Below are 11016 nucleotides of genomic sequence, written 5' to 3'. Positions count from 1 at the left end.
CCCATTCCCGTTCCCGGTTCCCCGTGTCCCATTCCCGTTCCCGTGTCCCGTTCCTTTCCCGTTCCCGTTCCCGTTCCCGTTCCCGTTCCCCGTGTCCCGTTCCCGTTTCCCGTTCCCGTTCCCGTTCCCGTTCCCGGTTCCCCGTGTCCCGTTCCTTTCCCGTGTCCCGGTCCCGTTCCCCGTGTCCCGTTCCCGTGTCCCATTCTCGTTCCCCGTTCCCCGTGTCCCGTTCCTTTTCCGTTCCCGTTCCCGTTCCCCGTTCCCGGTTCCCCGTGTCCCGTTCCTTTTCCGTTCCCGTGTCCCGTTCCCGTTCCCCGTGTCCCGTTTCCCGCTCCTTTCCCGTGTCCCGGTCCCGTTCCGGAAGCGCGCGGCCGCCGGAAGTGACGCGCTGCGGGCGCGCCCCGGGCATGGCGGCGGCGGAGCCCGGGATGAAGCAGTTCAATGGCGGCGGTGGCGCCGCGCCGGACGCGGAGCGCGGCCGCTTCCCGCACTGCGTGGTGTGGACCCCGATCCCTGTCCTGACGTGAGCGAGGCGCCGTGGGCGCAGCGGGGACGGGCGGCCGGGCCCGGGACGGGACCCCTCGGCTCCGCCGGGGCCTCCGCTGCCCTGTCCCGAAGGCCCCGAGCCCCTCCCGGGCCCCCCGAGCCCCTCCGTTTCCCCCTCGGTTCCGCCGGCGCCTTCTCCCGGCTTTCCCCCGCGCCCTCCCCGCGTTCCCGCTGGCCGCTGCCCACTCCCGCTTGCCCCGCCGGGGCTCTCGGCTGCCGGCCCGGGACGGGCTCGTTCCTGCGGCGTGGGGAAGGCTCCGTGCCGAGCGGGCCTGGCCCTGCGGCAGCGGGGGAGCCGGGGGAACGTGGGAAGCCTCTTTGGGAGCAAAGGTTTGGCCGCTGGCTGCGGGAGCAGCCCGTGCCCCGGGGGGAGTCTCGCCGCGCCGCTTTTCATCAGTCGGGACGGGATTTGCCTTCCCAGGCTCGGCAGCCAAGTGTGGGCAGGCTCCAGGGAGAACTTGGGAGTTTGCTCTGGTCGTGGGAACGGGGAAAGCTGTGGCGGTGGGGGTTGTCTGGACACAGCGAGGCTTGTTTTTCCACCTTCCCCTTCCCCTCGGGTTCCCATCAGGTGATGTTTACCGAGCCGGGCTCCGAGTCAGGTAGAAGATGTGGTGTGGGGTGTGCCAGGATCGGGAACGGCCCGGAGCTCTCCTCGCCCAGGAGAGGCTGCACTTCCCCTTTTATCTCTTTTGTCTCTTTTATCTCTTTCATCTCTTTTCTTTTTTGATGGCTTAAAATTCTCACCTCAGCCTTTTCCTGGAGCATTTCGCAGAGCTCTTTAACATCCCTAGCCCTGGCTGGGAGTGCTGAAGGGAGCTGCCAGAGCCGCTCAGTCCCTCAGGGAGAGAGGGGAGAGGAATGAGGGAGATCAGCAAACCCGAGGATGCTGGAATGTGACCTGGGGTATTTGCTCCTACGGGCTGGTCTGAAATAGGTCTGGAATAGGGATATAGGTCTGGTCAGGGAAAGGCTTTGGGATGTAGATCTGATGATGGAAGGGGGTTGGGATATAGGTCTGCTGCTCCTTGGGGCTGTAAATATCCATCAGGGAGAAGGTCTGTGAAACAATGGGATCATTTAGGGGAGGGAGTGCTCTTCCCAGAGCCAGGAACTCTGCTTTCTGTCTGGAGAGCTCAAATCTAGGTTGCTGTGGAAAGGTGGGCAGGGTGACCTGATTTTTGGTCGCTGGAGTGGAAAGTCCGGTTTTCTCCCGAGGCAGCTCCTGCAGGATCTGATCTCTGTGCTTGGCTGCACAAAGGGGTTTGGGTGGCCGGGGCTGTTCTCTCCCTGCCCGGGGTGTGTGCAGGGCACTTTGTGTGCAGGCAGTGTTCTCTCCCAGCCCTCCTCCCTGCGGGTTCCCCGTGTCCTTTCCAGCCCTTCCCTGGCCGTGGCTCCCACGGTTCCCCGTGGCGTGGGCAGGGACAAACCCCCGTTGCCTTGCAGGTGGCTGTTCCCCATCATCGGCCACATGGGCATCTGCACCTCGGCCGGCGTCATCCGCGACTTCGCCGGGCCCTACTTCGTGTCTGTAAGTGCCTCCTGCGCCTGGGCCAGCAGCAATTCCTGCCTCCCCTGCTGCTCCCTGCCTGGGGGCTCCTGAGTCTGCCCTGGGGGGGTCTGAGCCTGCCCTGGGGGGGTCTGAGCCTGCCCTGGGGGGGTCTGAGCCTGCCCTGGGGGGTCTGAGCCTGCCCTTGGGAGGTCTGACCCTGCCCTGGGGGCTCTGAGCCCACCCTGGGGGGGTCTGAGCCCACCCTTGGGAGGTCTAAGCCCAGTCTGGGGGGCTCCTGAGCCTGCCCTGAGGGGGTCTGAGCCCACCCTTGGGGTTCTGACCCTGCCCTGGGGGGTCCTGAGCCCGCCCTGGGGGATTCTGAGCCCGCCCTGGGGGAATATGAGCCCACCCTTGGGAGGTCTGAGCCCACCCTTGGGAGGTCTGAGCCCAGTCTGGGGGGCTCCTGAGCCCACCCTGCGGGGCTCTGACCCTGCCCTGGGGGGATCTGAGCCCGCCCTGCCCTCTCCAGCTCAAAGAGCAGCTTGAGGTGTTTTGGAGGATCTGTTGCTGTTTGCTCCACTGGAGCTCATTTGGGGGTGTGATAAATAATGGTTGGTTGGGTGAGGTGAAGGGGAAAAAAAAAAATCTTGTATTCCAGTCTCTAAATTAGAAGTTTAGGTCTTAAATTCTCTTAATTCTGAGTAGCAGAAGGGCTTTCAGCTGCCTCAGCATGGTTGTTTTTGTTGTGCTGCTCAGCATCGGGTGTGTGCCAGGCCTCTTAAGCTGCTGAGGGTCTGGGGGATTCTCAAAGTAAAGAGAGTTTTAATTTGGGATAATTAATGCTCCTAATAGACTGAGACATTTGCAACCAAGAGTTAACAAAATATTAATACTATGAAAAGAAAAAAACAAGGGGAGAACAAGGCACTTGGAGGTCAGTGAGGTTACTGTGTGTGGAGTGTAAATGTGCCCATGCCCAGACCAGAGGATGGGAACAATGGGAACCCAAACCCAGGGAATCCACACCCGGGATTGGTGTCTGGGGCAGTTGGATCACTCAGCCTGTGAGACCTCCAGCACCATCCATGCCCTGAATACTGGCTTCATCCTCCTCAGACAGTTTTCCTTTTTTTTTTTTTTTTTTTTTTTTTTTTTTTTTTTTTTTTTTTGTAGGAAGACAACATGGCGTTTGGGAAACCTGTGAAGTAAGTGCTGCCCATTTGTATTAAAGTGACAACTGCCCTGCAGGTCCTGGGGACAGACTGTGACATTGCCATTCCTGGTGCTCAGCTGCCCTCATTCACCTTGGTGGCCACTGTGTCTCTGCTTTTCAGGAAAGCACATTAAATTCAATCTCTTTAGCAGCATGACAACAGCGCGGTGGTGTTAATAAGCAGAGCTGTGTGGAGCCTTTGTTAGGGACAAGGAAAAGAAAAGGCTAGAGCATTCTAAGATGGTGTTAACAGGTGCTCTCAGTAAACGCTGCCTGGCTGTGCCTGGCTGTGCTGATGAGCTGGTGTCCCTCACATCTCTCAGTGCTCTGTGGAGGAGAAGGGCCTGGGCTTGTGTTTCTCAGGTCGGGTTTGTGTTCAGAATGGCCGGGAGGTTCCTTTGGGGTGTGGGAGCAGGTCAGGGCTGTCCCCCTGAACTCTGTGGTTTCCCTCTCTGGGGTGCTGAGGGTGCTGAGCAGCTTCTCTGCTGCCTCTGCTTGTCTCCAAGAGCTGGAGTGCATTTCAGAGTCACCGGATTTATCCAAGTCCTTTAAGCACGTGCAGGGCAGGGAGTTGGACTCGATGATCCTCGTGGGTCCTCCGCACTCAGGAGACACTGATCCCATGTCCTCCTACGGGGAGGAGCAAGCACTGGGGAGGTGCAGCAGTAGGACAGTGCAGAGGAATCTGTTCTCATCCTTCCATCCAGGTACTGGAAGCTGGATCCCAGCAAAGTGTACGCCGCGGGGGCCAACGCGTGGGACACGGCGGTGCACGACGCCTCCGAGGAGTACAAGCACCGCATGGTACAGCTGCCCTCCTGCCTGGGAGGGAGGGGGATCCCCAGGGGCTCCAGGGAATTCCCAGAGAATTCTGGACACCCCATCCCTGGAGGTGTTCCAGGCCAGGTTGGAGCAGGGAGCTTTAAAGTCCATCGGAGCCAAACCCTTCCCCGATTCCCTAATTCTGCAGTGCTCTGCATCCCTCCCCAGTACCCGGCTCCTTGCCACGGGACTGAGACCTGTGGCTCTCCACCAGGACTGGGAAACCTCAGGGACATGATTTCTGATCCCTTTTTGTGTTCCAGCACAACCTTTGCTGTGACAACTGCCATTCCCACGTGGCTCTGGCCTTAAACCTGATGAGATACGATAACAGCACGTCCTGGAACATGGTGAAACTGTGCTTCTTCACACTCCTCTATGGGAAATACGTCAGGTGAGCTGAGGGACAGCCTGGGTTTGGCAGCAGAAGGGGCTCTTTCCTTCCCCTGAGCCCTCTGAGGCATCGTCTGGCCCACGGAGGAGGGAGGAACATCCTCCTAAGCTGAGGGTGTGTTGTTGGTGGGTGGTACTGTCACTGCTTGTGCCCAGCAAGAGAAGCAGGAGTGCTTGCTGGGTTGCACTAGATGCTGCTCCCAAAATACTGTTTCTGGCTGCTAATTTGGAGTGCCTGGAATTTGGGAAATGCTGGCTAAAGCAGATCTCACTCTGTGTTGTCTTCTGGCTGGGTTAGGTCAGAACATAAGGTCACAGGATGGCTTCTCTCCAAGGATTACTGGTTTCCCTCTCCTCTCTTGAGTCTTGTTTACATGAAAACTGGTCTGATTTCCAGCTGCTGTGGAGCTTCCAACTGGAGTGGGGAGGGAAACCCCAAGCTTTCCTTAAGGAAAGGGTTTTGAATCTCCATTTCTGCTCCTTGTGCCTGAAGAGGACATTCTGTGAGGACTGCCCTGCATGAAGCTCCACTTCCGTGGAGTCTTCCCTGTTCTGGGAGAGCTTCTTTCCCTGCTTTAGGGCAAGGATAGCTCCTGCTGCCTTGGTTAAATCCACCAGCAGTCAGAGTAACAAGCCTTGTGGTAACGGGGTTTCATTTTTTGTGGCCTCCTGTCACACTCCTGTCTGTGGAGGTATGAAGTGGGTTTGTCTTTGACTTCATTTAAGCTTGAAGGAGACTCCAGCCCTTTTGTCTGTGATATATTTATTGTGGTCCCGATTGAGTCTCCGTTCTTAACAGTGAATGTCCAGGCTGGGGGCTGTGGCAGTGCCAGCAACAGATAACAAGGCGTCTCTCTCCCTCTGATTTCTGCAGTTATTCTCCCATCCTTTTGTCTCTGCTGAATGCTCACATTTAAACCTTCCCCCGTTTCCCCCCTGCAGCATAGGAGGGTTTGTGAAGACCTGGCTGCCCTTTGTCCTCTTCCTGGGGGTGATTGTGACCGTGGTTCTCACCCTCCACCTGCGGTGATGGCAGCCCTGACTCGCCCAATGCCTGAGCACACAAAGGAAGAAACTGTGACTGATCCAGCAGGATGGAGGCCTGGGACTCTGGGAGCCTTTTCCAGGGAAGGTGGCAACCCCACTCCATCGTGACTGCTCATCTTCCTCTCCTGGAGTTGGCGTCTTTCCCTCCTGTTTCTGTTCTGTCGATGGTGTCTCCCAGTGTCAGGGGTCTGGAACCTTCTGCTCTCTCTCTTTCTGCAGCTGGGGAGGTGGGAATGGGATCAGGAAAGGAGAGGGGTGGGCACCTTTGTTTCCAGTGCCAAGAAAAGCCTCAGGGCAGACTGCACTTCTGCAGTGGACTAGCAGATACACCTTGGGAGGGTCTCTGATCACGCGCTTTCCTCCTCTTCCTCAGATGCTTCCTCAAATTCCCTGGGTCTCCCGTTAGGAGTTGCTGTTTTCCCTGTGGCACATCTCTCCAGTAGCACACATTCCAAAGGGGAAGTGTGGGGTTCTCCCTGGGAGTTTGGGGTGCCCCAGCCCTCGGTGGTGGCCCCAGCAGTGGCAGGGGGAGCTGAGGTGGGACACTGAGGGACGCTCTGTGGCAGGGCCAGCTCCCCTGGTCCTGCTGGTGAGCCTGGAAAGGCAGGAAAGCCAAGGCTGGCTTGGGAAGGGCTCATGGCAGGGTGCACCCCTTCAGGAGCCTGCTGCAGCGTTGGGAGGCAGCCCTTTATCCCTTTTAGCTTGTGCCAGAGAAAATACCACTTCCCTGCTTCTCCTTGGGCTCTCAGTTGCTAAATCTGGCACTGCAATGCTCACGAGGCACTTGTTTCCCTTTGATCCCTGTGCTCTGTGTGTCACAGGCAGCAGCTGGGATGGAGAGGCTCAGCCTGGGGCTGGAAAACCTCTGTGGGAGCAGCACCTGAACCTAGAGCTGACAAAAGGAGGTGAAGGGACTGGAAGTTGCTCGTCTGGGCTTTGCACAGCAAACTGGGGCAGTGACTTTTTCCTGGCTGCTCCTGGGTGATGGTGGAGGAATGGTTCAGGGAGCTTTGGGGAGCACACCTGGGCACAGGTGCTGTGCAGGGGCTGGTGTGAGGAGCTCAGCTCGGGCAGGAGGGGCTGTGGGAGGCGGCTGTCCCCGAGTGCCAGGCAGGAGGGAGTTTGGGTGTGACCTGGAGCCCCTTCTACAGCTGGGTCTGCTCTGCAGGTGCTGATTTGGGGGGGCTCTGAGCCAGGGGGAATTTTGAAACCAAGCCTGGCTGAAGGGTGATGTGCAGCTGAGCAGGTCCCTGCTGACTGCAGACGGGGGAGAAGAGCTTTTCCACTCACACCTGCAAAACCAGCTCATTGCTTCAGTACCTGACAGATTCCAAGGAATCGATTTCACGAGTGCTTGTGGCCAACAGGAAAGTTTTTCTGGGGTCCCTGCCACGTCTGCAGCTTCCTGTGGCTCTGGAGCCCACTCACTGTCAGCCTGCTGGTTTCCAGACCCCTCCCCGTCTGCCTCTCCCGCTTCCCCAGCTCCCCCAGCCAGGGAGGGTTGGACCCTCCTCTAGGGTTCCTTTCTGTGTCTTCCCGTTTTCCTCGGTCACTTTTGAATCCCCCCTTACGGCTCCTGCTCATTATCGTCCCTGTGTCACCCCGCTGTGGCCTTCCCCATCGGCCCGGAGCTGACACAGTGCCGTGGCTGCTGTTCCCTTCCCGTGTGGGGAGCGTGGGCTGCAGGCTGCCGCGCCCGGGGCTGCCTCAACGCCCAAATCCTCCCCAAAGAGAAGCTGGATGAAAGGACGGAGTGTTCCGAGCTCTGTCCTCCGCCAGGAGCGCAGCCTGCCCCGGGCCGGCCGGGAGAGGGGAGCGCTTTCCCTGTGTTCTCTGTGTGATTCCTCGGAGTGCCCCGGGGCTGGATCCGCCCTCAGCAATAACCTGCAGCCCCTCGGCCCATCCCGCCCACGCTGTGCCCACCTTGTGTCCACGAGCTCTACGAGAATTGCCAAAGCTGAGACTTGGGGGTGTCAGGGGCCCCTGGGCTTCCAAAACCCCGCTGTAAAATTCCCTCTCGTTTGCTCCTGATGCTTTTTACCAGAGCGGAGTTTGGAATGGCGAGGGCGAGCCCCCGTCCCTCATCCTTTGTTCCCTTCATCTCTGCGGGGCGCTGGATTTCTTTGTAAATATTTAAACTCTGCTTCTGTGGTTTCATAATCCCGACGGCAGGGAAATAAACTGATTTCTGTGGATATCTCCGAGTGCTGTGTGTGTTCCCTCAGCCAAGAGCAGGGCTGGGATCGGGATCTCCCGTGCCCCGCTGAGCCCTGGCCCCTCTCCTGCCCGAAGGAGTCCTGAGGCTCCCAGACCTTCGCCTTTATGGACTCGCCCCTTTCCCGGCTCCGGGGAGAACTCACAATCCTGCTGCTGGGAAAGAGGTTTGGGGGCAGGAGAGTTCCCTATCCCTGCAGTGCAGGAAGAGTTGGTGGGATTTAATGCCGGGTCTTGACACCTGGGCAGGGGCAGCCAAGTGTGCTGGGTGGGAGATGCTTTTTTCCAAGGTTGATTCCTTTCAGCTGTGAGCAGCTCCCCTTTTGTCTCTCCTGTGGCCTTTTTTCCGGGAGGCGCCGCTTATCCCAGCTCTTTCCCAGCCCGGAGTCCCCCATCCTGCCGGGGGAGGGGACGCCTGGCCTGGCCCTGGGGCTGCCCGAAGCGATGAGCCAGACTCGTTTTCCCCTCTCCCGGCAGGATCTGCCGCCTGAACTGGGAGCAGGGGAGGCTGCGCCTGCTGACTGCAGATGCAGCCACTGATTTTCTGTTCCATCTGATATCCAGAGGCTGGGAGCTGCGGGGGGGAGTGCATCAGCCTTAAAATTAGGTTGTGTCCAAGGCCAGGGGATTTCATGGTGCAGCCATTTTATGGAAAACCACCTGGATGCTCCCGCTCGGCCCCTCCAGGCCAGCAGCCTCAGCTCCTGCGGGCTGCCGGCGGCTCCGGGGCTTTATCCCGCACACATCTGTCGCTGGAAGGTGAGCGGAGGATGCCAAGGCCCCGGGCCCGCGGGTCCCTGCCCACCTCCCGAGCCTGGCAGGAATTCCCCACACTCTCCGGCTGCCGGGAATGTGAGCGGGGTGTGCGGGCGCCGAGCCGCGGGTTGGGGACACGGGCCGTGGGGACAGAGGGAGCAGAGGGCCCGAGTGTCCCCAGACGGTCCCGTCACATGTCCCAGCGCCCTGCGCAGGGCTGAGGCTGCTGTGCCAGCTCCGCTCTCCTCCTTTTCCTCTCCAGGCTCTGGCGCGGCCAGCGCAGCCCCGGCAGCCAGGAATGCTGCAGGATGGAATGTCGGGATCCATCGCAGCTGCCGCATGGCCGGAGCCCTCCTCCCTGGGTGACCCCGCTGCTCCCGCACAGCCCGTCCTCGCCTGGGATGGCAGAGTGTGACCGAGCCCCGGCAGGCACCGGGCCGGGGGTCCCCGACCTCTGTCCCCGCGGGGAGCCGGGAATGTCACCGCCCTGGGGCCGGGAATGTCACCGCCGGGGAGCCGCCTTTGAAGTGGGGTCACTTTTCTGCAGCTGGCCGGAGGGGAGGGGTCCCAGGGGTCACCCCCTTTGGGGGGTGCATCAAAGGCTGCACCAGGAGCAATATCCCGGCGCACTGGGGCGCACTGGGGGCTCTGGAAGCTGCCGGGGGCCGTGGCGCCGCCCAGGCTCTGGATCCCTCCTTGTCCTCACGTGTTGTTTCCCAGACAGCGGAGGGAAGGGGTAAGACCAGCGCTGGCTTCCCAGCCAGGCCCTGAGTGTCACTCCCAGCCAGAGCCACAGCTGGAAACGCCTCGAGGTCCCCGCTCTGCGGTGGGGATTTGAAATAAAAAATTGAAAGTAGGTGGAAGCAAAGGGTCCCAAGGGACTGGGGTCTGTCACCGTGAGAGCTGGGCTCCATCCCTGTGGGAGCCGGGGTCTGTCCCAGGGGGACGTGGCCCCACTCCTGTGTGTCCAGGGAGCTCTTGAGTGCCACATCAAAGGCTCTGGGAGGGCAGAGGGCACGGAAAGCTGAGAGCCCAGGAGAGGAATGGGGCCAGGTGGCTCCATGCCTTTGGGGGGACACACAGCTGTGTCAAAGTCGGGGTGCTGTGCTGCAAGGGCTTCACCACTGCCCAAAAATCCACTGCTGGGTCTCCACCCATGCTCCAGCTTATGCTCCTGCCTCAGTTTCCCCGGAGGAGAACCAGACTTGCCTGTACCTCCCGGACCCGAGGAGCAGGTCTGGAGGGAAGAGGGCTGGGGACAGGCTGGGACTTGCTCCCTCATGGGCTTGGGCTGCCCAGGTGGGGCCGAAATGAGGCAGAACCTGCCCCGAGCCGGCCCCAGACGCTGCCGGCACCAGGGGCTGCCCTCCAATGCTTCTCCAGGAGCTGGCTGCAAGGAAAACCACCCCCAAGGGCTGGCCTGGCACCTGGCTCAGGTGTGCTGCTGGCCACGGTGTCACTGGCTGCCACTGGCTGTCACTGGGCTGCTGCAGCCTCTGTCCCCGAAGCACTGGCTGTGGCTGAGGCCCAGCAAACTCGCTGCACCTCTGGGTCACCAGGGACAGGGGGGACACAGTGCAGGATGTGTCCCACTGCTCCTCACGCCCTTCTCCATCCCATAAATGTTCCTCACTCTGGGTGTTGCGGGAACAAAGGGTCCAGGACGCCCAGAAAGGGCTTGGTGCCCGTCTGGGGTCACCCAGAGCTGAGCCCCAGCCCACGAGAAGCCCTGTGGGGATTCCAGTGTCCTCCTATCGTTGTTCCCCTGCAGAGGCCCGGCTGCATTCCCAGGACACCCAGGCAGGATCCCATTCCTCTGGGACCCCCCCAAGCTGAGCAGCGAGCGCCCTGCAAGGGGAGGAAGAGGAGAGTGGCCCACGGACAGACACACGAAGCCACTGCTGAAGTCTCATTTCCTGAGAAACCAGGCTAAAAATAATCCCCTTTTCTTGCCGTCCTGTGCTCGGTAAGTGCTGCCATCTCACATTGAAGCTGGGGGGAGCCTGAAGCCCACCCCCAGCCAGCTGCTCTCCCTCTGGCATCGAGGGAAACTGAGGCACGGGTCCTGCTGTGGTTCTCCTGCCTGGGGTTTGTCCCTGCCTGGCACCGCTGGCCCCATCCTGCGTGGGGCTGAGCACCCAGGGTGGTCCCGGGTGGTCAGGATCCTGGCCATTGAGAGCAGGGTGGGAATGTGGGGCTGGGGAGTGGGAGAACCATGGTTTGAGGAGGGGGCTGGGGCCGTCCCGTGGGCTGTGAATGCATTATGGGATGGGGGCTCTGGAGCCGAGGACACCCTGGGGGATGGGGGTCCTCCAAAGCCCCAGGGACCTGATGTTGCTCTACGCTGGGGTTTTGGGGTTGGGGGCTCCAGGCTGCTGCAGGAGACAGATGTTCTGCTCCCCCCCTGCCCAGCACAGCCCAGTCTCCCCAGTGCAGCCCCGGCGCTCTCCCAGGAACCCCAGAGCCGCATCCTGCCCCCAACCCCCGCTGTGACACCAGGGTGGGATATCTCCCACCCCATCCCCTTCTCCAGGCT

General features: G+C 60.4%; 1 protein-coding gene across 2 annotated transcripts; it reads left to right on the top strand.

The window, feature by feature from the left end:
• The first annotated feature begins 379 nt into the window (after nucleotides 1–379).
• Nucleotides 380–7707, top strand: TMEM222 (transmembrane protein 222). 2 transcript variants are annotated; one of them, XM_066335294.1, is made up of 6 exons: nucleotides 380–523; nucleotides 1990–2074; nucleotides 3209–3240; nucleotides 3956–4052; nucleotides 4334–4464; nucleotides 5406–7707. In XM_066335294.1, the coding sequence occupies exons 1-6, from the start codon at nucleotides 408–410 to the stop codon at nucleotides 5491–5493; spliced, it is 549 nt and encodes a 182-aa protein (XP_066191391.1). In that variant the 5' UTR covers nucleotides 380–407; the 3' UTR covers nucleotides 5494–7707. The 2 variants fall into 2 exon arrangements, with proteins under 2 accessions (XP_066191391.1, XP_066191392.1); XM_066335295.1 differs by lacking the exon at nucleotides 5406–7707 and adding an exon at nucleotides 4861–5399.
• The last annotated feature ends 3309 nt before the right edge of the window (nucleotides 7708–11016 follow it).

Source organism: Sylvia atricapilla, chromosome 24 (assembly GCF_009819655.1).
Source record: "Sylvia atricapilla isolate bSylAtr1 chromosome 24, bSylAtr1.pri, whole genome shotgun sequence".
Taxonomy (NCBI): Eukaryota; Metazoa; Chordata; class Aves; order Passeriformes; family Sylviidae; genus Sylvia; species Sylvia atricapilla.
The sequence above is the reverse complement of the archived record's forward strand: the minus strand, read 5'-3'. Positions and strand labels throughout refer to the sequence as shown.

What these genes read in the sequence shown, in the direction of transcription:
- TMEM222 (XM_066335294.1), top strand. Translation starts at nt 408, where the DNA reads ATGGCGGCGGCGGAGCCCGGGATGAAGCAGTTCAATGGCGGCGGTGGC. An exon ending in CCGGGCCCTACTTCGTGTCT is followed by an intron (nt 2,075 to 3,208) that starts GTAAGTGCCTCC and finishes TTTTTTTTGTAG; the next exon opens with GAAGACAACATGGCGTTTGG. An exon ending in CTCTATGGGAAATACGTCAG is followed by an intron (nt 4,465 to 5,405) that starts GTGAGCTGAGGG and finishes TCCCCCCTGCAG; the next exon opens with CATAGGAGGGTTTGTGAAGA.